This window comes from Lytechinus variegatus, chromosome 3 (genome assembly GCF_018143015.1).
Source record: "Lytechinus variegatus isolate NC3 chromosome 3, Lvar_3.0, whole genome shotgun sequence".
In the NCBI taxonomy this organism is placed as follows: Eukaryota; Metazoa; Echinodermata; class Echinoidea; order Temnopleuroida; family Toxopneustidae; genus Lytechinus; species Lytechinus variegatus.
The window spans coordinates 74,220,078-74,247,430 of NC_054742.1; the positions used below are offsets into that span (position 1 = coordinate 74,220,078).

At 36.4% G+C, this 27,353-nt stretch overlaps 1 protein-coding gene across 2 annotated transcripts in view; it reads right to left on the bottom strand.

Moving 5' to 3' along the window:
• Window positions 1-590: 590 nt before the first annotated feature.
• The window catches only part of LOC121411916 (RNA helicase Mov10l1-like), a 35,072-nt gene continuing 8,309 nt past the window's right edge, over window positions 591-27,353 (bottom strand). For both annotated transcript variants that reach the window (XM_041604805.1, XM_041604806.1), the window contains exons 6-20: window positions 26,965-27,079; window positions 25,827-25,925; window positions 24,103-24,252; window positions 23,406-23,497; window positions 22,845-22,906; window positions 21,527-22,009; window positions 20,729-20,838; window positions 19,454-19,531; window positions 16,022-16,246; window positions 15,301-15,465; window positions 12,636-12,812; window positions 10,795-10,944; window positions 9,614-9,721; window positions 8,116-8,256; window positions 591-6,161 (exon numbers count right to left, since the gene is read on the bottom strand). In XM_041604805.1, coding sequence (XP_041460739.1) covers window positions 4,794-6,161; window positions 8,116-8,256; window positions 9,614-9,721; window positions 10,795-10,944; window positions 12,636-12,812; window positions 15,301-15,465; window positions 16,022-16,246; window positions 19,454-19,531; window positions 20,729-20,838; window positions 21,527-22,009; window positions 22,845-22,906; window positions 23,406-23,497; window positions 24,103-24,252; window positions 25,827-25,925; window positions 26,965-27,079 — 3,523 coding nt within the window. In that variant the 3' untranslated portion in view covers window positions 591-4,793. The remainder of the gene's footprint in view (window positions 6,162-8,115; window positions 8,257-9,613; window positions 9,722-10,794; window positions 10,945-12,635; window positions 12,813-15,300; window positions 15,466-16,021; window positions 16,247-19,453; window positions 19,532-20,728; window positions 20,839-21,526; window positions 22,010-22,844; window positions 22,907-23,405; window positions 23,498-24,102; window positions 24,253-25,826; window positions 25,926-26,964; window positions 27,080-27,353) is intronic.

Sequence of the window (27,353 nt, forward strand, 5' to 3'; positions counted from 1 at the left end):
AATTACTTCATTATTAGCTGCCTACGGCTTTGACTTTACTCAGACTTCGAGGTAAGCTTGCAGCAAAGCAAAAAACACGAACTTAGGATATACCAGACATTACCAAGAACTTCAATTAATTTATAAAGGACATCTCCCTAAACACATAATGCAATACCAAAGTGCGAGCTGAGGAAATGTTGATATCAAGACCTGAAAGTGGGACTTTAAATTGAGCTCTTGTAGAAATTCCAAGACGATACATGGATCCGTCTACTGTAGAATACTTGTTCCATCTCTATCTCTTGCTCCTTTTCATTCTCTCTATTCTTTTCTTAATTTCCTAGTTACTCTTCACACTCACACAAAACATTTCCTCATTACAGCTTTCCATCCTTGATCTTCTTTGATAAAAGATATGCAACATTTATACAGCACTTGATAAAAATGCTTATATTAACACGCTGCATATATCAGCTATTATCACTATCGATATTTCCCTCACACTTTCTCCCCTCCTGCCCTTTTTCTCACCCTCTACATTTCGGACAATTTGTAAATCTTTTTTTTTCTAATCAATGAATAAATAGATACTCTAGGTCAAAGTTCAAGGCTATTTATTTGAAATAATTATGTGTACATACAAAATAGAAATTTACATAACATGGAATGTAAATTTACAACCTAAATCTAAATGCTAAAACTTGCACTCCATCCTTTCTGCATTGCTGTGTTCTATATGTCTAGCTTGGAGCAGTTTAAAAAATAAAGACCTCATTGGTAAGCAAAATGATTTTTGATCAATTATACACCAATGGAAATCTAAATGAGTTCAAATATGCAAAGCATTTGTCGATCTATGTATGGCAAGCCATTTTTACCATAAATCCTATTTGTTAAAAGCAAGAATTTATTTTTTGTATAAAGATCACATCCTTGAAATTACGGATAGTCTTTGATTTCTTGACACAGTATAAAGAATTCATTTTGAGTTAACAAGTTGCAAATCTTGGTATCAAGAATTTAAATTAAAACAAATAAATTCCTGATAATGAAAAGGGGACGACAAGGGGATCAAACAGCTTGTCATATACTTTGGCATATGCTGTCAAGCCTTAACAACCTCCATGTATCATGAACAAATTCTAAGCTGTAATGGCTGCACACATGCAAATTAGACACTAATGGTATTAAGAATGAACTTGTCTACACACACAAATGAAAAACTGTGGACTAAACATAATATTCTAGGCTGAAAATAGGATTTAGCATAAACTTTGGCACTTTGGAGAACAGCTTTGATGTAAGAATTAGAGTCAGTGATGTCAGTTTCTTAAAATGGAAATTAATACTCAAAAGAGAATGTACACTAAATTCCATAGCAACTATTCAGCCAAAAACAAGTGAATATTTTATATTACAGTCGTGAATTAAGTTGGTAAAAACTTACCAAACTTAAAGGACAAGAAATGAATTAACTACCAGAGAAAATCACTTTGGAAGACCATCATATACATACACTTGGAAAAAAAAACACTGACAGTTAACACATCTAAGATCAGGCTAAACATATAGCTTATCCACAAGATTTGAGTGGAATAGTACTTATACATATTGCACAGTTAACAGCAGTAATTATACTTGTGGTATTGATGCTTCTAATCTTCCACAAGTTGTTCAGATTTGGCTTGAGAAAACCCAACAAAAAATAATAAAAAGCAGCACTTTTCTATTAACTACACAGCAAATAGTTGTATACCAATCTGAATTAGATTGTTAAGAAGTTATTTTGAAGCATGTAACAAGATTGTTTGCATGTTTAGTTTTTCCATTACCTAAATACTTATAGACAGTTGACACTTATAATCAATCATTCAGTAACAATATTTTAACATCAAAATTGTTGTAGGTATTGGTTGCACCATTTACAATTCAAAGAGTCTATGTATTTAAAGAAAAAAAAATATGAAGAACTATAAAACTATTTCCCCCCTTTGGCAGTGTAAGTCAATTAAAGAACAGGCTTTAGATGTATGTATAATATTAAGTAATGAATACAGCACATTAACATGGGAGGAGGATAGAGACAACAAAATTTGAGGAGCAGAACATCTCCTGCAGGACGGTTACCGGAAATACATTTAGTTTAGGATTATTTACCCAAGGCTAAGAGTGAGGGAAAAATTCTAAAATGTAATATCCACAACTGGCACTAAGGTACTAGAGTTATAGGAACTTATTAAACCGTAGTTGTCTATTAATACAGTATACTATAAGTAATAGGCTTGGCAGAAATTAGCAATACATCAAACTAAGTTTGAAAACACATGTTAGGTAAGGTACATAGAATAGGCAAGAATGTGAATTTCATATTTAGTATGTCATTTCCATTGGATTCGAAAAACCTTTCATGACGCATCCTCACAAAATCTAAATAAGATTCTGAGACATATCACAAGCTAAAAGGATGCTTGTCATTTATAATGAATACAAGGAAAGTAACCTTGTCAAATGAATGGCAGTGTTTTGACTGATGTAGAAAGGGGTGACAAATCATTTCAAATGATTCGCAATAGACATGTGCATAATATTAACGGGGGAAAGATGTTTCTCATGAAACCTGATAGACTGCAAAAAAGAAACAAGTGGCATCTAAGCATACAGTAAGTTACATCATAAACATAAATACCTGGCTAATGGATAAGCCTAGATGATAGCCAAAGATAGAATGGGAAATGATCTGAGAGCTAATAAAGTCGTTAATCTGATTGGCTAAGAGAAAAATTGTGAGTGACAATCATGGAGATGTTTTGTGTGAATTGCTCCCAAAACAATCATTTCGGAATAAACATTTCAAATCAGGTTCTCGTTTTGAACAGGACAAAGGAAAATGATTAAAGAGATAACATTGTTCAAATGTTGATTTGTTGACTATGTCATTGAGTAATCATTGTCAAACAAACTCACTTGTATTTGGCATGTAGCAAGTCCTATTATTCCCTTATGGTAGGCAAGATCAATTAATACAACATGCAAGGGGCAGAATATATCATAATGTAGGCAATCCATACAAGGGTAAAAATTGTCCAATACAAAGAAATATCATTATTAAAGATAATATACTGCATCATTCACATCATGTCTCCATGTTTACATGATGAAGTTAACACCGAAAACAATAGCATTTCTTAAAACTAAAAATATGAACATCACAAGTCTATAACCACAAAAATAAACAGTTCTCACAATGTGATATGAACTAAGCTGCTTTTCAGAGTTGTTACATGTACTTCCAGGCTTTGTTTCTGGTGGAGTTTATACGACAGACATTAAAAGACATACATATAAAAATATTGCTAAGCTGAACTGTACGAGACAACTCCTCTCAAGAGAAATCTTACATACTAGTCATAACTTCACTAGTATATCCATACACATACATAAAAGACAACAACTCTCCTTCCAATCACCATGTCTATCAAATATCAGTGTTCTTTTCTTTTCTAGGAGGTCTATCAGTGAAACATTTCAATCTAGACAGCATACGATACTTGGATCACCCCTCCCATTTCCTGAATATCATCACTGTTCAAAGTTAAAGTTGGTGGCCAATAGTCCTCTACCTCGACCCCTTCCTCTCCCTCGACCTCTCCCCCTGTTGAACCCCCTTCCATTTCCTCTAAAATCCCCTCTATACCCAGAGGAGTAGTCTTCCATCATCTGTCTAGTATTAAAGAACCCTCGACCATATCCAGGAGATTGGTACAAATTCTGCTCCCTCTGGGAATATGGTGATCCTGGATCTTGATTTGCAGAACTCCATTTGGTTTGTTGGGCCACTCTCTGAGGGGACGTTATACTGCTTTCTCTCCTACCAACATTGGGCTCGGTGAAAGCGGAAGCACTCGAGACAAGTCCTCTTCCTCTACTCACATATTTAACAAAGTCTTTTGTACCTTTGGCATTATCTGATGAAGTTGAGCACTGAGGAAACGGGACTTGCGAACTTCCCAAAGCTTCTATGCCAGTAGTTCTTGTGCAACTGTAATGGGAATCATTTGATGAGGAGTGGACAGAAACAGGAATTGCATAAACTTTATTATCCCTTGGTTTCATTTCTGAATTCAAGGAAAGTTTTCTTTTTTCTGGAATTCTCTCTTGATGTCTTGGTGCCCAGGAAGAAGCACTGAAGTCTTCACCAGTTTCTTCATCAGAATTACCGTTCCTGTTACTTACAGAAGATTGTCCAGAAACAGAATTACCCTGATGTCTCACACCTGATGGTACCTTGTCCATGGGAGTAGATGTACTCGTATTTTGCCTCTCAGACCATCTTTGACCCCCTTGGTTAGGACTGGGAGATATCTGGGGGTTGCTTCCTTTTTTTGGTGCAGGGTCTGTTGCCTTAGAATCCCATTCATTTTCAGATGTACTCCATCCACCATCTGACCAACTTTCCGAAGACCTGTCCCTTTTGGAATTCCATGCTCTTTGAGACTGAATGGCCTTGACATCACGCTGCTGTTTAATACTACCTGATGTCTGATGTGGTGAAACTGATGCTTGATAAGCTTTATGTAGCTCTTCTTGACTGTTTGATCTTGAACTATCCCTTCTCTGTGTGAAAGATTCACAAGCTTTGGGACTAGGACTTACGTTGCTCTGACCATTCTGATTCAATACCTTGCTGATGACTTGTCAAATCTTTGTATTGTTTTGAAGAGCTCTCAAAGCTGCTACTTTTCCTAGCTGCATGATCTGTAACATTAATAACCCATTCATTTTCTGATGTATTCCATCCACCGTCAGACCAGCTATCTGATGACTTGTCTCTTGGAATTCCACGCTCGTTGAGACTGAATAAATTTCACATCACGTTGCTGTTTAATGCCACCTGATGTTTGATGAGGTGAGACTGATGATCGCTTATCTTGACAAAACACTTCTTCCTGGTTTGATCTTTCACTATCCCTTCTCCATTTTCTTGACCTTGACCATTCCCTGTCAGAGCCAGAGCTGCTGTGACTATTTCCTTTTTCTCTACCGTTAGACCTCTCACCGCCTTGCCGAACATGGACACCACTCTGCTCAATTCTAAGATGTCTCACTTCCCTCTCCATCTTTTCTGCAATGTCACTTTCCCTAGAAGCTATATGTACTGGCTTTGCTCCTCCAAAAATGGAAGAGGCAGTTGCAGTATTGTCAAGAACCTGTTCATCTGGTTGTGTTCTCTTCTGCAACACCATCTCCTTTCTCTCCCCTGGAGACACTCCATCAGAGGATGGATCTAGTGTGTGTGTACTGCTGTCAGTCCTTGCAGAATGTTCTTCTGCACTACTTGTTCTGCCATCCCTTCCCTTGTCTCTATCATAACCCAACCCTTCAAGTGGCATACAGGGGACAGCACCTGGAACATCACTTTTCTCTGGACTAATTGTGTTGCTTGGATAAATCTCCTTCAATCTTTTGGCATTTCCTGAAGAACTGTCACTATCCATGACAAGATCAGGTAAGGGGTCACCGGTGGTGTCATACCAGCCTCTACTTGGAGCTGTGAAGCCATCCAGGTTTGGACAGTCCTCTTCTATTGAACACCAAGGCTTGGAGGACATCACCTCTGGATCATCACTGTCATAGACGTCCCAGATCTCTGTCCCATCCTTCTCCTTGCTGACTTTCACTTCTCCCTTTTCTCTATGCTCTGCTTTCAAAATAGGAGTACTGCAAACTGGAACAACACCAACTGTATCTGAAGAATTCATTGCTTCAGAGCTACCATCACTTGTCCTTTCTGGTGTCAACTTCATCTGTAAAACAACTCCTCCACCATCCGTTATTTTACTTGAAGAGATCCTTGCAACAGGACTTGTAGCACCATCTTGTTTCACTTCGCCAAGCTGTCTTTCAAAAGAATCCACTGGCACCTGTTGATTTGTCTCAACCGCTCCTGTAACATGAACCTGTGGTTCAACCGTAACATTCTCTTTCAGGCGAAATGGATGCTCTTTCTTTGGAACATCTTGGACGCTTCCTTCAAGTCCCTTGTTCTCCTTCTCAGTTTCTTCTTTCTCCTCTGCCTGAGGGTCATCAAAGCTCTTCATGGTTTCCTCCGTTGGTGGCTGACATCCGACATAGGCACCATTCTTCAGACAGTATTTCAGCAGTGCCCGCCAGTGATAGTCCTGTGGAGATAAAGACAAAGTCAAATCATTTCAGTGGGCAATTATTTCAAGCGAAGTTTTCAAAAGTGAGTGAAACATTACCATACCATCGTAACATGTTTTTGACATGATTAAGGTTAGCAGATCATAACATCATGAAAATTAGTCAAACACTGTACCTTGTAATGCTGAAGGCGTATTGTAAGTATAAAAGCTTACACTTATTAGTGATGACAGATAAAATTCAAAGAAATTGCAGTAAAAAAACAAGTGGAATGCCTCTGGCCGTCTCACCTGCATCACGCAGTTCAATATAGCAGCAGTGCTGACTTTGAAAACTACTCTAACTCGCACAAGATGTTCAGTGATACATGGTTACTCTTATGTCCACTTTTTATGAACTAGACCAATAAACTTACAGAGATATGATGGTTATTCAACAGATACACCCAATTCGGCCAAAGTTCATTGACCTTTGACCTTGGTCATATGACCTGAAACGCGCACAGGATGTTCAGTGATACTTGATTACTCTAATGTCCAAGTTTAACGAACTAGACCAATAAACTTTCAAAGTTATGATGGTAATTCAACAGATACACCCAATTCGGCCAAAGTTCATTGACCTTTGACCTTGGTCATGTGACCTGAAACGCGCACAAAATATTCAGTGATGCTTGATTACTATTATGTCTAAGTTTCATGAATCAGATCCATAAACTTTCAAAGTTATGATGAGAATTCAACAGATATCCCCAATTCGGCCAAAGTTCATTGACCCTAAATGACCTTTGACCTTGGTCATGTGACGTGAAACTCATGCAGGATGTTCAGTGATACTTGATTAACCTTACGTCCAAGTTTCATGAACTAGGTCCATATATTTTCTAAGTTATGACGTCATTTCAAAAACTTAACCTCAGGTTAAGATTTCGATGTTGAATCCTCCAACATGGTCTAAGTTCATTGACCCTAAATGACCTTTGACCTTGGTCATGTGACATGAAACTCTAATAGGATGTTCAGTAATACTTGATTAACCTTATGGCCAAGTTTTATTAACTAGGTCCATATACTTTCTAAGTTATGACGTCATTTCAAAAACTTAACCTCAGGTTAAGATTTGATGTTGACGCCGCCGCCGCCGCCGCCGTCACTGTCGGAAAAGCGGCGCCTATAGTCTCACTTTGCTTCGCAGGCGAGACAAAAAACTTTCATGACATACATATAAACTCACTAAATTGCCTTTTCTTGGCAAGTCCATCCATTCTATTTCATTTCATTATCTAATTAATCAAGCCTTATTGGATTTCAGGGATGCACCCTTTTCCATTATTGTTTTAATTATATTTTGCGATTTAGTATTTGTATGCTATGTATATTTCTATTTCGTATTTGTGTTGTTTTAATCAGTTTGATATTTCTATTTTTTTTCTATTTTTAACCTGTACATATGTATTTTTAATGAAAATGAATGAATGAATGAATGATTGAATGAATGATTTTTTTCAATTCAATTTGCATTTACTTCATTCTTGATAAAAACAATTATAAAGCAAGGTATGAGAAACAATATATTTACAAGAGTAAAAAATGAAAATGAAATGGGGGAACTGCATAAATAAAGCCAAGTGGCCTTGTGTAAGCAGTTCCCAAAACATTGATAACATGTCATGGTATAGAGAAACAATAAGATAAAGAATTAAACATGATATTGAACAAACGAATTAATGAATTTACTTATTAGCCAAAGTCACTTAAGATCTCCTCACTTCCTGTTTATCTTTTTTTTTAAATGATGAACATTGAACTTTGTGATATCTGGCAATGTATTTTTTTTATTGTAATCTTTGAACGGAAAATTAACGCAACCTCAAATCACATCTTGTTCCACTATAATTGTTAATCGTTATTCAACTTGTAATTTTTGAGTCTCTGTGATGTTCGAAGAAAATCTGAAGGCACTGAAACTTACATTGACAAGAAGATGGGGATTCCCCACGACAATGAGCAGGGCTTGGGGTCGTGTTATGGCAACATTGAAACGTTTCGGGTTGCTAAGGAATCCAAGCTGATGCCGGATGTCAAAGTTCATCAGACTGGCACTTGACCTCACCTACAAACAAGAGGAAGTTGAAAGAGACATACACTGGTGTTCTAATTAACACATTCTGTTCTTCAGTGACATTTATAAAAACATACAATACTGTAAATAGTAAAAAAAAATTTTTTAAAGAACTTTCTATGAATAATTGGAGATAAAGCTTGGATTAACAATTTAAATAAGAGTAATGGGTAGATTTTTAACTTAATGCACATTTCTATTCTTTTGGGTTTTGCTTTGATATTCATGACTTTTAATGGATCTTTAACCCTAACCCTCGACTCAATGAGCAAAACTCTAATAATATCAATAATAAAAATAGTATTACGTCTATTTATATAGAGCAATTACTATGTTCATACACTCAACTGCGCTTTGATAAGTTTAATCATATTATTACCCTGGCCGTAGCTGAGCTGCCATATCAGCGCTAAAGCATTAAGGAATAAATCCTACCGGGTACCCATTTACCTCACCTGGGTCGAGTGCAGCACAATGTGGGTAAAGTTCTTGCTGAAGGAAAACACACCATGACTGGGATTAAAACCCATGTCCCTCTGATTGAAAGACAAGAATCGTAACTACTAGACCATGATGCTCCTACTACTTGTTGGAATTAAATACATGTAAGACGGTCACTACATTTACCCTACACATATTTAAACATGTAGGGTTGGAGAAAATGTATCTTTTCTTAAAACCAGATTAGTTGGACTGAAAAAATTGTGTTTTCCATGAAATTCTGTTAATTCGGTGCTCCTTTTGTAGTGAATATTTCCACTTTCCTTATCGAAGATAACTAGGGATTCTAACATGAGGAGATTGTGACAGAGGCACTTGTCTGCACAGTCTGCTTGCATGAGGTAAGTTGGAGTCAAAACAAAAAATTGACTGACTGACTTTGGCTAAGATTACTTTGTCAAAGTAAACATTTTATTCAAGTTTTCTTATAAACACCTTCACAGACCAGGCAAAAGCTCCTGTAAAACTACGTTGTACCCTTAAATGAATCCTCACAAATTTGGTATCAAGAACATTCAAAATGGAAAATAGTACTATCTAAATTCTGTACCATGCTATGAATACTTTAAATTGAAATTTACAGCTATTCTGAGTTTTTTTGTCAGTAAAATTGTAGTGATGTAACAGATTTAGAGCCAATTTTACCTTTTCTCCTCCTAACCCACAGGGTTGCAATTGAACTAAAATATCCATATTCCTTACTTTCTCCCATATTCATTTTCAACTTTAGAAAATATGGATTTTTCTGAATTTTTTTTTTCTGAACTTCATATGTGATGCAAATTGCCACTTTGCCAAATCTCCCCCATAACAGTATATTGCGCAAGGACTGTCTGAAATGTCTTACCGTTGATATGATGATGACCAGTCTTTCTTGACCCTGAAACTCTTCTACTGATCCTACTTTGGTATCTAAAATATCTACACTATCTAGGAGAAGGTTCAACTTGTCAACCTAAAAACAAATCAAAGAACACAGGCAATTCCATAAAATCATCAACTTTTGGTACATATAACTCTCTTATTTCTCAAGTCATACTTCATTAATAATAATAATAGTTACATTTATTTAACGCTTCATATGTTGACTTCTAACCAAGCGCTTTACATTATCATCCCGGTCGTAGGATCCATCTCTGTTCCACACATAAAGTGTACCATCTCCACTCCCTCCGTTTATCGGTGCACATGTGCCAATCTAATCACATTGAATTTCTGGGTACCCATTTAACACCTGGGTTGAGAATGACAAATGTGGATAAGTGCCTTGCCAAATAACATTAGCACAAGGTGGGATTCGAACCCTCAACCCTTGGTTGACTGAACCACTCAACCACAACACCTCCACACAATACTGATAATTTGAGAGCATTACAAATTTTCATATAGAAAACATAGACGTTTGGGAAGTTTCCCAAACAATAAAAAAATAAAATTGGTTAAGTATACTTCAATTAGAAATAATAAATTGTCCACATATAAATGAAACATTGTTACAATAATGATAATTAAACAAGTAACAGTTTTATCATTAATATCTAGCGGTAGAATACTATAGTTCAGTTCAGGTTGAACCCTAAACCCTCGATCTAAGAGTCAAGTGACTGAACCACTAAATCACAACACTCTCCACACAACTGATAATTTGAGAGCATTACAAATTTTCATTCATAGAACATTTCAGAAAGTCCCCAAACAATAACAAAGTAAAATTGGTAAAGTATACTTCAATTAGAAATAACGAATTGTCAACATATAAATGAAGCATTGTTACAATAATGATAATTAAACAAGTTAACTGTTTATCATTAATATTTAGCGGTAGCAATACTATAGTTCAAGTGAACATGAAAATGAGGAACTTATTAGTTTGTAGTTGTATGCACTCTTGAAAAATACATTATGGGAGAAATGTTTTCTCGTCACTTATAACAAATAGCAAACAGATTGAGCAAGTTCATTGCAAATTTCAATAACTGTGTGACTTGATGAAGTTCTACAAAATAATTATCATCATTAATATCCTACCTGTTTTCTATACGGTGTAATTATTCCTATGTCACTCTCCCTAAGGTGACATTCAGAGCAGCTCAAAAGATCCTGAAGATACGTCACGGCTTGAACGGCTTCAGCAGGGTTACACCAAGATGGGCTATTGCCTTCTTTCAAATCAGCTCCCTATCGATAAAAAAGTGAGATTGCGTTGACAGTCACGAGGTAACAAGTATTTTAACATTGATTTTGAATAGTCTATTGCTCCCCAATAACTAACACCTTAATCATATCTCAAAATTAAGAAGTAACATTTAATCAATGTTCTACTTTAATCCATTTTTTTCTCTACGATCCATAACAAAAACAGTCATCAATATAATTTATGTTCGTTATGGTATGGGAAAATGTATTAACAAATTATATGAATGCAGAAGAAAACAATCTTATTAAATCAACAACAGAGATATTTAACATTGATGACCTGGGGTGGTATTCTGAGGTCATTTTATCTTTAAAATATTTTATTTTATCTCTTAAAATGAAATTGGTATTCTGAGATGACATTTTATCTCCGAGATAAAATTTAAATTTTATCTTGCGTATAAATTTTATCTTGCGTAACTAGAGATGATACGCAACAGAACAGTGCCTGCGTAGACATACCCATCGCGTATCTGGGTATTGCAACGCGGATAATGTGCTTGCGGCCGAGTTACTTTGAAGAAAAAAATAAATGAACTTAAAAGAGAGTAGGGGCTATTTTATCTCCGCGACGTTTATTTCACCCAATATTTATAGGTGAATTAACCCCAAATGTTGACATGAAAATGAAGAAAAATTATATATTTATTGAGAATAACACCTTAACGTTATTCCTGTACAATCAGAAAGTATTTCATAGGATATATCTTGACTAATATTGTCTTTGAAATGATGCTTGAAAAGATGCGATAGAGACTTCGAAAAAAGATGAGAGTATTGTCCTTTTTGTTAAAAAGAAATATCTTTAATGACGCGCAAGCGTATAGTGCAAGCGTATTTGAAGTCAATAAATTGACGCAATCTGTCCCCTTTGTCACACCTCCTGGCGGAATGGATTCCAATTGGTTGAGTGACACAAAAGAGCTATAAAAGCGCATTTCTAATTGGATATTGATTAAAAAGTAGTGTGTCTTACAAAGATAAAATGAAGATAAAATGTTCTCAGAATACCAATTCGGAGAGATTTTAAGGGTATTTTATCTCACTGATTTTATTTTTATCTGAGATAAAATGGATCTCAGAATACCACCCCTGAAGATTTGTTGAATAACAAAATATAGTTCAAGTTATATTCACTTTGTTTGCCTATCACATACATCACTAAAGGTTTTTATTTTTTTAGTTTTTTCGTTTTAAGCTGCATATTGCTGCATTAGCCGAAATCAGCAATGCACTGCCTAAAGCTTCACAACAAAATGTTTGGTGGCAATCACACTTTTGTGTATACAGTTGCACACAATAAAGATAAAGAGAGGTAAGTCAAGGACTGCTAGGCGTCCTAACGTGTCCTTGTACACGTCGGCTCATTGCCACTCTTCTTTGCTTATTTGGATTTTGGTTGCGTTCAGTTGCGGATGTTTGAAAAAAATTTCATACTACCAAGCAAGAACGCAAGACCTCTCTGATATTGACCTTGTAACAGCTTGTTTCATTGCATTGTGTTGCCTTCGGCTGCGATTGTCTGCGTTTGGACAACATGCAGCTAAGCCAAACATAAAATACTAACCTCCAAAACTAAATAAACCCTAAACCTGATCTTTACATTATCCTGAACCAAAAACCTTATTACAATCCTAACCCTATTAGGACTGGAGCAAATGTCACCATCATACCTGTATACCGTGGAAGATGATGGGGAAACCGTTTTTGTTGGGGAGCTGGTTCCAACCACAAGCCATTTCTCTCATCTCGATGTTGGCGCAGGCATTCAGCTCATCGTGATAGAAACACTGCGATGGAAGCTTCAGCAATGCAGGGTGGGAACGGTAGTTGTTGACAAGTTTTGTTACCTGATGAAATAAACAGAGAAGGGCTTGCATAATTATTTCAAGGAGTATATCGGTGATCTTGAAGGTCAAGTCTACTCACACATAATGTTGATTTGAATGAAATAGAAAAATCAAACAAGCACAGCATTTAAAGTTTCAGAAGATTCAGAAGTAAAATAGGGTAATTTTATCACTTAAAAAAAAAGGTTTGAGGCTCATCACAGGCAGTATGATTATGAGCATAGGCGGATCCAGGGGGGGCTGAGGGGCACGGGCCCCGTCCCTATTGGCGGAGCGAAAAAAAGAGGGAAAAGAAAGGAGAAAAAGAGGAGGAAGACGAGTGAACAAAATAAGATGAGGGAAAGGGAAAGACTAGGAAAATAAAAAGAATCTTTCATGTCACTATATAAAATTTTCGCTCACGCTTCGCACTCTCATTGCCTGTCAGGTGATTTTCATATCTTGTTCAATATGGAGTTTAAATATCAAGTTTGGAAGTCAATATACAAAACATATTTCACCTCAGAAATCGAACTTTCATTGTTTTCTGTGATTTCCAAATTTATTTTTAAAAAGTGCTCTGTAAAAATATCAGTTTTATGGTCTGAATATTAACATTTTCTGCTCGCGCTGCGCACTTGCAAATTTTGATTTATCAGGTACCTTTTATTTTCGTGTGTTCCATACAGTCAAAATATTCCTTTTCAGGTCTGATTGTCAATGAGTATAAGCTAGCGCTGCGCTCGCATTTTCATTGGAGAGTTATGTCTGTCTCAATATTGATTATACAAAACAAAACAAACAAACTACTTAAAATCCCCATTTAATGACAGTTTATCAAAAAATTTGGCTCGCGATTTGCGCTCGCATTAATGGTTAAAAATATATTAACTGATGCAGCCTATTTATGAAAAGTGCTTGAAATGTACATTTTTCAGGCCATGATATCATCAGATTTCATGCCCTCATTAAGCATTAATGAATAAGATATTTATTTAGAAATTAAATTGTCCCTTTTGTTTTATTCGCGCTTAGCAAGAGGAATAGGAAGATAGTCATCATTTTCATATGATGACATGTCCTAAAGATGTCCCGGTCTTATATGTCAAAACTCAAAGTAATAATAATGAAACATATCAGCTCTTTATTATTACAGTGCCATCCATATCCACCTCACAATTTTCCAAGAAAGTGCTAGAAATATAGAGCAGAAATTGACTCTTTTTTTCAGTCAGAATATCAAATAGTTAAATCTATTTAAATCATTGTCCAGTTTCAGATCACAATATCAATTTTTTTTTGCTCGCGCTTTGTGCTCGCATTATCAAGGTAGGAAGTTCCCTTATTACTCATTCTTTTCATGATTTACATAACATGAATAGTGTCCCGTTTTTAGGTCTAAATCTCAAAATTTTCTGCTTACGCTTTGCCTCGCATCAATTGTTTAGTTATATACCTATTCTGTTTAAGTTACAAAAGAGCTTAGAATTTCCAATCTGTAGGTAAAAATGTCAAAAAAATATCAGCTCGCGCTTCACGCTCGCATTATTTGATTTTCAAAATATGTAACGTCTTCATGGCTAACTGCAAGCAGTCTTTAACAGATACCTTTTCCATCAGTTCATCAGCTAGCGCTTCGCGTTCGTAGTAATTATTTAACTGCATACACATCTTTTTCAGGATAACAAACATTGTCCAGAATGTTCAAATTTTAGGAAAAATACATAAAATTTCCACACAAAAAAGTTAGCTTGCGCTTCGCGCTCGCATTAAATAAATGAGGATTGTGATAAATATATATATTTATGTTGATTTATAAGAATAAAACTAAGAAGTGAATATAAGGACTACCCCTTCAAAGAAACCAAAAATCATTTTCGAGCAGCTGATCAGGAAAATGTGGCTGAAAATAAATTCCGGGGCCCCCCCTATTGGCGAAGGCTGGATCCGTCCCTGATTATGAGGACCTTAATAATGTCACAAACTCACAAATCGTATGCATTCTATTATGTTACATTATTAATGTTTTCCTTCAATGTAAAACATAGTCTGATTCATAATGGGAAAGTAGAATCACAATCATCAGAATTTGCTGTGATGTGACGAAAATCCTCTTTTTCTTTCTTTCTACAAGTAAATTTTACACATCACAGCCCTACTTTGTACTTAGACATCACAAGTTTCCATTTCCTGAAATGCCAATTCAGTTTTTATCTGTGTTCTGAACATTACACTATTGTGTTATTCGGTAACATCAACAAAAACAATCGTACAAAGTAAAAATCTTGGAAAATCTTATGTTTCCATGCAGATAAAAATTAGCAAAAAAATGCTAAATACTGCAGAATGGTTTGGGTCACTTGGATGTTGCTTCAATGATTTTCATATATTTCATCTACATTAAATTTTTAGGCCTGAAAAATTCTGTTTACCAAAAAATTCTGTGTATTCCATGAATTTTTACTGTTTTCCATATTATAGGAAACCGGGAACTCTAATCTAGACTTACCAGGAGTGGGTTGTATCCGCCGTGGTCCCTGAATGTTTTAGCGTCTCTTTGGTACAAGTCTCGTTTCATCAGCCTCTCTAACAGGGACTGCTCCAAACCCAGTTCACCTGCTTGAGAACTGGCTAAAACTGGTCCCAACTGCATCGGGTCACCAGCTAAGACAATCTGATTAGAAAAATGAATGAGTCAATTATCAGGTGATATCAGCCTATCAGCCCAGAGCTCTAACAAAGACTGCTGCAAACCTAGTTCACCCATTTGAGAACTCATTAAAACCAGTCCTAACTAAATTGGATACCAGATAATACAATCTGATTAGAAAAAAAAAGAGTCAATTAAGAGGGGATATCAGCATTTCTAACAGTGACTGCTCCAAACCTAGTTCACCTGCTTGAGAACTGGCTAAAACCGGTCCCAACTGCACTGTTCAACCACTGTTCTAGTGGAGGTTTCATTGCACGTGAGGGGGGGGGACTGTAAGAATCTACTTTATAAAATCCACTGCAAATTCTAATTGCAATTTGAAGTTTTGAATGGGTTTAAGCCTGACTAGTGACCCTTCTTGGTGCTAAATACACCCCAGGAACATGTTATAGTAATGTACAAATTTACAAACAACTATATGAAATACCCACCGACCTGTAATCAACCGCAAGACTTACTATCAATGTCAGGACCTAACATTTACTTTCTTGCAACATTCCCTTAAGAGAGAACTCACCTGTCCATCAAGGCCACCAGAAGACAGCCCTATACCTACGAGCGTCTCAGGTTCCGTAGCTTGTCCAGCCTCGTCTACGATGACATGGGAGAAGTGACCGGGTTTCAGACCAAGAGAATAGAACTGGCCTCCGGTAGAGCAGGTACTGATGATGATTCTATGATGACTTACAGCCCGAAGCTCTTCTCCGTTGCTGCAGTACTGGTGGATGCACTCTGGTATGTTCTACAAGGATCACAGAAGCAAAGTAAATTTGGTGATTTCATATTTGGGGTTGATCTTTTGGTGTTGGGTCAATTTTTTTCTAAAATATTATTTTCACTGAGGCCATAACCTTAGCAAAAGTTTTGCTATCATGCCATATTTCACTCTAAATTATGGGTAACTTTCAAGACAAGGCAAGAGCGATATTGTGTCTCGCCCACTTGTGAAAATGACCAGAAATATCGTGATTTGTGAGGGCACGCAACAGAATTGTATCGAAACTTCATTGTGAAATGATTGGGATGATAACACTTGTCATTAGAGCCTTGCACGCAAACTTTAATGTTGACCTGAAAATGACCTTTGACCTTACCATGTGACCTCCGACTGCAGCATAACATGCAGGTCGCCTAAGTACATCTACCATCCAAGTTTGGTTGAAAAGTGACTTACGGTTGCGAGTTAGGTGTCATAAAGGAGTCTTGCATGTAAACTTTAACGTTGACCTGAAAATGACCTTGACCTTAATACCATGTGACCTCAAACTGCAGCATAACATGCAGGTCCCCCAAGTCCATCTACCATCCAAGTTTGGTTGAAAAGTGACTTACGGTTGCGAAGTTAGGTGTCATAAGAGAGTCTTGCATGTAAACTTTAACGTTGACCTGAAAATGACCTTTGACCTTACCGTGTGACCTCCGACTGCAGCATAACATGCAGGTCCCCCAAGTCCATCTACCATTCGAGTTTGGTTGAAAAGTCACTTACGGTTGCGGAGTTAGGTGTCATAAGAGTCTTGCATGTAAACTTTAACGTTGACCTGAAAGTGACCTTTGACCTTACCATGTGACCTCTGACTGCAGCATAACATGCAGGTACCCCAAATCCATCTATCATCCAAGTTAAGTTCAAAAGTGACTTACGGTTGCAGAGTTAGGTGTCATAAGAGAGTCTTGCATGTAAACTTTAACGTTGACCTAAAAATGACCTTTGACCTTATCACGGGACCTCCGACTTCAGCATAATATGCGGGTCTCCCAAGTCCATCTACCATCCAAGTTTGGTTGAAAAGCGACTTGCAGAGTTAGGTGTCATAAGAGAGTCTTGCATGTAAACTTTAACGTTGACCTGAAAATGACCTTTGACCTTACCATGTGACCTCCGACTGCAGCATAACATGCAGGTCCCCCACGTCCATCTACCATCCAAGTTTGGTTGAAAAGCGACTTACGGTTGCGGAGTTAGGTGTCATAAGAGAGTCTTGCATGTAAACTTTAACGTTGACCTGAAAATGACCTTTGACCTTACCGTGTGACCTCCGACTGCAGCATAACATGCAGGTCCCCCAAGTCCATCTACCATCCAAGTTTGGTTGAAAAGTCACTTACGGTTGCGGAGTTAGGTGTCATAAGAGTCTTGCATGTAAACTTTAACGTTGACCTGAAAGTGACCTTTGACCTTACCATGTGACCTCTGACTGCAGCATAACATGCAGGTACCCCAAATCCATCTATCATCCAAGTTAAGTTCAAAAGTGACTTACGGTTGCAGAGTTAGGTGTCATAAGAGAGTCTTGCATGTAAACTTTAACGTTGACCTAAAAATGACCTTTGACCTTATCACGGGACCTCCGACTTCAGCATAATATGCGGGTCTCCCAAGTCCATCTACCATCCAAGTTTGGTTGAAAAGCGACTTGCAGAGTTAGGTGTCATAACAGAGTCTTGCATGTAAACTTTAACGTTGACCTGAAAATGACCTTTGACCTTACCATGTGACCTCCGACTGCAGCATAACATGCAGGTCCCCCACGTCCATCTACCATCCAAGTTTGGTTAAAAAGAGACTTACGGTTGCGCGGTTAGGTGTCATAAGAGTCTTGCAGGTAAACTTTAACGTTGACCTGAAAATGACCTTTGACCTTACCATGTGACCTCCAAGTGCAGCATAACATGCAGGTCCCCCAAGTCCATCTACCATCCAAGTTTGGTCGAAAAGCGACTTACGGTTGTGGAGTTATGTCTCATTAGGTTTGTGACGGACGGACAGACGCCGGACGGACAGACGCCGGACGGACGACATTTGGATCCCTCAGTCTCGCCTTCACCTCTGGTGGGCGAGACAAAAATGGGAAAATATTGTTGTGAATGAACATTGTGCAATTTCAAGTTTGGTGTTGGAGTTCAAACAGGATTCCCAGCTTTTCAAGAAAAAAAAAACACGTAAATTCTTTTGCATGTTTTCTAAGTTTTTGCAGTGAATTACATGTAAAAAAACAAACAAACTAAAAAACCACCATAACCAGTCATTCAATGGATGATGTTTTGATATGCAACAAAATATAACAGAGTCTGACTGACTAACGTGTTTTTTATTTTAGGGCTGGATTTTGGGGCTGATCAAAATTCCCTGATTTTTTTCCTTTATTTGAGGCATTTTTCCCTGATTTGAGGTATTCCTTATCAAATTCCCTGATTTCCCTGAAAAATTAAAATATTTTCCCTGATGGAATGGGAACCCTGTGAAAAGCACATTTCAGTTGCCTTACCTATGTCCAACAACTAATGAGTGTTACAAAGATAATCAATATCACATTTGTTGTAATGTGAAATTATCTACCCCTATTGGGTTGCATCAGGCTATTTAAATTTGCTGTAGTTTGGTGAACAATGGCTATTGTTCAAAGTGTATGCGTTTAAGTATCCCTGGATATACTTGGCTGGGTTGATCTCTTGACCAATCAAGAGTCAGTTGGGGATAGCAATAATGAACCCCTAATAGGTATAGGAGGCTTTCTTTTCAAGCCAGCTAGAGCACGAATTTGGCGGGAAGAGGGCAGAAGAGATTGAGCTTTTGAGTCAAAGTACAACTCAACATATATGCAATGATTTACTAGAGGATGTTTGCATACACTGCAAATACCAGAGTACATTAACCAAGAGGAATTGAGAGGTGTGGGCACAAGGCTGTTTTTCTTGGAATAAAATATCTGTACCACCACAAACCAGTCTGGACTTGGCTTTCTTTCACATTATTGATCGCTCATCACCAAGTTGGATTTCTCCAAAGCCATATCTCATTCCCATTCTGCACTTTAGAGTACTGGCCAACACCAAAACGAAAAGTTTAACACTGAAGATCAAATCATCCATTATATATTCTAATAAAGACCACTTTATTCTCTCTGGAAAATCATATATATTACATTATGCAATTCAAAGTTCTTACCATATCTGAGCGACGGAAGGAATTCAGGCGGACCATGTCAACTTTCTTGACAGCACCACTCTGATGAAGTCGTTCAGCCTATGGAGAAAAATTAATGTCCATCAAAATAAAAACAAATTTCAAGCATCTCCTCTGCTTCAAAATCCCAATTAAATCTATACCACAACTGTATAAATGGCCTTTTAGAGGACAAGTCCACCCCAACAAAAAGTTGATTCAAATAAAAAGAGAAAAATCCAACAAGCATAACACTGAAAATTTCATCAAAATCGGATGTAAAATAAGAAAGCTATGACATTTTAAAATTTTGCTTAATTTCACAAAACAGTTATATTCACAGCCTTGTCGGTATGCAAATGAGGAGACTGATGACATCACTCACTCACTATTTCTTTTGTATTTTATTATGTGAAATATGAAATATTCCAATTTTCTCCCTGTTGTCGCATGAAACAATGATTAATTCCTGCCTGAACATGTGCAATTAGCATTGGTTAATACCATATGGTTCAATCAAGTTGGTCCTTAGTGTCAAATCTGTAAAAAATGAAACAGGTGGGATATGTAATACTTTACAACTAATCTGGAAATAAAGGTAAACTTGGATAAGTCTACTTCCAAACTGAATATTCGCAAAAGATGACAAAATTTTGAAGACCAGATTATGCAAAACATGTGTTATACACATCTACCAAATCAGAAGTCTTCTCAGTCAAACAGATTTCTATGGTTTCTATTTCCTTTGATTTTTTTGCCCCCCCCCCATACTTGATTTATGTCATAGGAGCGGCATGTGTGGGGACACATACCTCTGAGCAACAGTGTGAATTTCGCTTTTACACCTCCTGACCCACTTGCCACTCCCATATTTTTTTGCATGTTTTTAGAATTGTAATTGTTTTCTGATGTATTGTATTTGATCTTTTTTTATATTGGTCAAATCAATAATAATAATAACAAAAAGACTTGGCTTTAAGGCAAAGCTACCTCTAGAGGACATTTGATTAGAGCATGGTCCTTCTATTGTCTTGTTCACAATATTATGTGAATCTTCTGCATTAAACAAGAAGGATGAATTGACTTTATCATGGCCCTATTTTAAAAATCAAAATCAATTGCTAATTTCAAATCAAAATCAATTACTAATTTCAAATCAAAATCAACTGCTAATTTCGAATAACAATTCTGATTGGTTGTTCAAGGGTACTTTGAAACATGTGCCCATGAAACGGGAAATTTGATTGGCTGATGCACGATTGGGTGTGCAGGACTTACCAAAAGATCTGCAGCACTGTTGGATGGTGTACAGGCCAGGATACGACTCGACGGTAAGTGCTTGTGAATCTGGAGAATAGTTTCAACAATAGTGATCGTCTTCCCTGTACCTAAGAATAAAAACAATCGAAAAAGAGTGATATTTAGATAAAAATCAAATCATGACTTCAAATTATAGTATGAACAGCGTTCCAATACTAGCACGATGGATTCATACATTGTGTATCCGGGAGCCTGTTTCATAAAACTTGTTACATTAACAATTTTACAGAAACAGTTTAAAGCTACTGAAGTCATTCAATCTGATAGGCTGATAGAAATTGTGTATTGTTTATTATAACAAGTTTATATGACATAGGACCTGGGTGTTTCTGCACTAAAAAAGTGTATGATGATATTGTATGGGGGCATTTCAGGCCTCATGAAATTTCATGTTCATGGCAACATCTATAAGCTCTTATTGATTCCATTTACATATATTATGAAGAGAACCTTCACTTCAGAGCAAGTAGATTGAATTTAACTAATTCATTAATGCATTGTTTACACACTATTCAAACTTTTTTAGATTCTAAGAGATTTCCCAAACTACTGATCTGGGCTCCGTAACACAAAGGTTTGCAATTGATAACAAAAAAAAAAACACTTCTGATTGGTCTCTTGGAAGCGTTTTAAATAATATGAGCATGCAACAATGATCTCGATTGGCCAATGCTATTCAGCGATCGATTGCTATAACACCTTTGTGTTACAGAACCCTGATAACTTCTAGACTGGATGGGAGTGTTAAGTACTAACCCGGTGGTCCAAAGAGAATGTAGGGAGTAGGTCTACCCTCTCCTTTGAGAATTCTCATGACAGCAGACCTCTGGCGGGCGTTCAGCTTATTATTAAAGAACTCTGCTTTGTCGTCCCCTTCACCACGTTCCGTCATATCCTGCGTGGTAGCTACTCCATCCAAGAGGGCGTTGGGTACCAGGAAGGTGAGCTTCTCGGAGTCCTTGTCAGCCTCAGAGGGTTTCCGAACCAATCGGACATCCTGGCTGGCTATGGTTTCAGTCGACCCTGAAGCATTCACTATGATGCTTTTGATGGGACTCTGGGACTGCGAGGGTTCTTTGGTAGGACTGCTCTCGGAAGATAGAGGTCTTGGAATGTTCTTGGGAGTGGGGAGCTTGATGACGGTCCTGGGACGGCCAGGGTACACGACTGAACGCTGGATGGTTGCAAAGGAGACCTCCACTTGTGGGGACCTGGCTCTCATTTCAGTTGGAAAGAGGACTGAAAAGAAATGGAATAATTTTTCATAAGCATATATTATATACTCTAGAAATAATTGATTTATAAGCTGAAACTTTCTAATAAAGCAGACTTTTTATGGGGTGAGGATACGATAACTACAAAACTGACAACAAAATGTATATTACAGAATACAATAAACATCATAGATAATCTCTTTGCTGCCCCCATCCTGTGAGGGTTCACACATCACATCTTTATTTTGTTTTGTTTTTTCTCATAAAATTTGTCATCAATGAACATTATCGGCTGATGTTAAAGACTAATGATATTTAATTGATACTATTTGGTTTCCAATCTGAAGAATATAAATCAACATATAAGATATATTGCACAAAGCATAATTATGTTAATTTATTTTGTAATCATAGTAATCTTTGCAATAATTAGACTGGTTCATTTCATCCTTTATAAATTATAAGCATGTAACACGCTGCAAATATCAGTATGTAAGAGACTAATTTTCTAATAAAAGACTACACAATTTTTTACCATAATATGGCCTGTATTCTAAAGTCAGATTTAACTGAGACCATGGTCTAACTCTGTGCTACAATTATAGGAGGCTAAATATGTCAAAATATTGCTTACATTGTATGCTTCTAATGTTCACTGTGCTCTTTCCTAATTCTTAATTGGTGAAGACAATTATCTTATTCATCCTTCACAGACAGTTAAGAATGTTATGATAGTCAAATGAGGTAATACAATGAACCTCTACTATTTAATAGAGTAGTTTATGTCCAATTACTTACAACTTTACCAGAGAATAAAATAAATCAAAATTCAGAATATGGGCCATATTCAGTGTACACACCTTCTTTTCCCAGGATGAGTGCTGCCATCTCAACAACTTGATGGCATCTTCTTAAAGGGGTTCTGAAGGTTGGAAAAAAAGTGCATGAAAATGAAGATGAAGGGCACAATGCATATGTTAAATATCAATGCTTTACAATGCAAGCAAAACAGTTAAACTCATAGGCCCATATTCTGAAATCAGGTTTAACTTAGACCATGGTCTAACTCTGTGCTCAATTTATGGGAAGCCAAAAGTGTCCAAATTTTTATGAAGCTGTATGTTTCTTATGTTTACTGTGCTCTTTCCTGATTCATCGATTGTGAAGACAATCACCTATTTTTACTTTCTAGACAATTATGAAAGATTTGAGAGCCAAATGAGCTGAAATATAATATCTCTACTGTTAGTGATTTATGTAACAATTGGCTATCCATACTTAAACCACAACTTTAAACCTGAGTTTATTTTAAACCCAAGTTCAGAATACGGGCCTCAGACTCTCACAGAATAACCAAATTGCTGTGCATTTGTATATTGAAGCCAATACACATAATTAAACGTTTAAAAATATAGACTTACCTTGAGAATGTGAACATAACACTGAATATCTCTGCTCCATACGATTCTTGGAAATGAGGATGAAATTTCAAGAAGATGTCTTCGTTGTGCACCTAGAGAAAGGATTAATATAATCATAATCATCAGAAATAATTACTAAAAAACACTCAAACACGGATACAGTGATATATCTCTTTTCAATAACAATTACAATGACTTGCAGATCATTGCTAATTTACATACTATACTGGCATAAAACAAAAATAAATAGTATCTAGACACCACAAATACTTAATATAAACCCCTTGAATAACGTTTTAAAAAGTGAAATAAAAATCTACCAAAATACACATGATTGAAATACATACAGACAGTGGCAGGACAGCAAACATTACGTTGCGAAGGAATAATGACTTCATATGTGACCTATCCTCTAATAACTAGAAGTACAACAAAATTCAAATTCTGCTTTTGCATCTCTGCTCAATGTACATAACATCAATGTACTTGTACAATCAATGTGGGTGGAAAAAAAAATAGAATCACAATGCCAACTCAATGAGAAGACAATCCAGTTGGATTGAGCATTAGCAGCCATGATCTCTTCACATTTTGAACATTTTTTAGATCTACAGTTCTGTAGCTCAAGCAGCACAAAAAAACTTCTCTTATCCAATTTATTGAAATAGCGAAAAGATGGAAAGGTGCATGTACTTACCTCATGTACAAATCCTTCAAAACGAGGTGCATTTGGGCTTGCGTAGGGCTCTGTCAATATGACCTTATCTCCAACAAGAACAGAAGGTCTACCTTCAGCAAGACCAGGTACTTCCAAGGACAAGAACTCACCTCTGGGTCTCATACTAGCCTGAATATAGCATGAGAATATCTTAAAATTCAATTCAAATGCAGACCTTCATTTTTGAGGAGCGCGATCGCGCTGGTGCTCCTACCGCACTCCTGAAAAAAAAAATAAGTAAAGCAAAAAATTGTGCTCCTAAAAAAAAAAATTGAAAAAGAATTTTCTAAAATTTCACATTTCAAATCTTTAAATCCATGAAATGGCCATCTTTTTTCCATAATTCCTTGAAATTACTTTGATTTAGTTGAAAACTATCAGAAAAATTAAGAATATTCATCTCTTTCCCGACTCTGATTTTAATTTAAACTCGGTAAATATTGCAGTCCCATGTAGTCCCATATGTAGATTTTCATGGCAACACCATCAAAGTCTACATGTGGGACTACAATATTTACAGAGGTAAGTTCAAATCAGAGTCAGGAAAGAGGTGAATATTCTTCATTTTTCTGATAGCTTTCAACTAAATCAAAGTAATTTCAAGGAATTATTGAAAAAAGAAGGCCATTTCATGGTTTTAAAGATGTGAAATGTGAAATTTTAGCAATTTTTTTTTTTTTAGCTGAAGCGCGTACAACATCTTGTAAACGTATTGACGTGACCCAGGCCTAGTTTCACCACAGATTAATCAATAGCAAACACAGCTTTTGCATGTATACAATGTTAAGAAAAATCTACAATTTATCATACATGTATTGTAATGAATTGATTTCAGCTCCTCACGGAGAGCAATTCTGAGGAGCTCAATTGAGCTCCTCAAAAATATAAGGAGAGCGATTTATTGAGCTCCACGAAATTATAAAAGTGAAGGACTGCAAATGGACAATCCTAATCCCCCATTTTGCATTATTTTGTATTTGTAAGTAGCTCATAGACAACGGTCACTCCCCAGAACGTCATAAAAGGGCACATCGGAATTAAATAATCGGTAGGTTAATTTTCAGTGTTTTTATGCTGTTTGTGAAATCATACAAATAATCTTTGTCAATTCGGTATGAATAATATTTCTACTTATTCCAATGTTAGAAAGGGAAATCATGGAATGTATACAATGTCCTCTTCTTCTAACCTGGCATGAAATCGCAGTTCTTTCAGTCCTTTTTTGCAGAATCAGATCAGGAGGAAAAATTGCAAAATTCAAAATTACAAAATAACTAATGATTATGTGATGCTATCAGCTCCCTTTTTTCCACAACACCCATGTTGAGCATACCACAACTTTGTGAATATGCAAATATATGTAGGTATGAACAGCAAATTGAAATTGGGTATACATGTAACTGTTTAAAAAACCACAAAGGCCTTGTCAAGAAAGCTGCTATCATACAGTAATATAAGATTTGATGAAATAAGAAGAGTGAAAAACAAATTCAATCGATATGCTTGGACAAAAATTAAATGTGCCTTGTACCCATACAAACACCAGAACAAACATTGGAGGTAACACATGGAGAAAAGCAGAAAGGGGGAAAAGTAAGACCAAATAACATAACATAGAAGCTAGAGAACCTCAAAATGTCATAATGTTTAAACCAACTTGAAATTGAGATGGACGTAGAATTTAAAAAAATTCACAAGCTCACCCGTTCCAGATCAAATTCTCTCATATCTACTTCCATCTTCAGTTCTTCTATGTGGAGAAGTGCTGAGAAAATTGTGAAGTAGTTATCAGGTCTCAGAGACTATATGCAGAAAAGAAAAGGACAACATTGTGGAATTTAAAAAAAAAAACACATCATTTAAATGAATTTAATAAGTATTCCTCAAATTCAATTAAGGAAAACAACTTCAAAATGTACATATAACCTAAGTTATCAACGAAAATAAATGCCAATAAGTAGTGAACTGAAGAGCTTTAATACATATCAATACACATGTTTTTAAGTGGAAAACACTTACTTAATCAATGTTCATAAATCTGCAGAGGAGTTGCAATCAAATGCAATCTTCAATAATTTTTTTTATTCAAATTAATAACATTTGTTTTCTTCTCTTTTCACAAAATATCATTTTTCTATACAAATTATACAGAATCATTTGTCATACAAAGAATATAAATATATAACATATTTAACAGAAGGCCTTATAAGCAAAAGCTTATGGCAGGATATGCCTGTAATACAAATAATGAGAATCATTTGTTGCAGACTTGCAAATGCTTTTCTTTAATCTATGTTTAACATACATGTCCCTGAAAACAAAAATGGAACAGATAGGTTTTGATGGTTTATCACATAAAGTTAAACACAAATAAGATTGACAGATTACATGTCATTTCACATCAGATCTGATTATCTACACGTATCTGGGGACAGACCTTCAGTTTCACTATCCCAAAAATATGGTGTTCAGCATTGTCAGTATGAACCATCCATGTATGAATCACTTCTACTTACAGGAAGATTTTATTTTAAGCATGCTAAAATGCCTTGACAAAATTAAATTCAGAGTATTATGACAATTTTCCTGTATAGAAGATGGTCAGTTGGTGGAGAAAGCTGATTTGCTAAGAAAGCAGGAATGATTGTAAGCAAGAAAACCAGAGGACCAAAGTCTTAAGGTCCTCTCCAAGGGATCTGAAAATGAAGGTAGCTGTCATAGTAAAGGGCACTTGCACAACAAGGGGAAAATCAAACCCGGGTCACCTGAGTCCATAACCCCCATTCTAATGATAGAGCTATCAAACCTCCTGAATATCAGACATTCTGAATGGTTACTTACCTGCTTTAACTGTGGACAAATCTCAGTGACATCCCTCTTTTCTGCATAACACTCTTTGAGCCGTTTGCCGACTGGATAATAGCCAAGCTTCACTGGAAGATTTGGATTGGAGGTTCTGTGGACACAGAAGAGCATTTATGAGTAAAAATTGGAGGTGAAAATTGCCATAAACAAAGGGTTAGTTGATTCCTCAAGTGAAGTGCAAATGTTAGGATAAATTGTAGATTTTGGGGTTTACATGCTGAATTATTGCTGCGCTAGTGCTGGGAGCATCTTTGGACAGTGTGTGTGGTTATTAAATCCACATTATTATTATCATGATTAACCTGTTGAAAAAAAAAGAATATTATCACTCCAATAGTACTGCCTGGTTCCTGCAAGCAACTGGT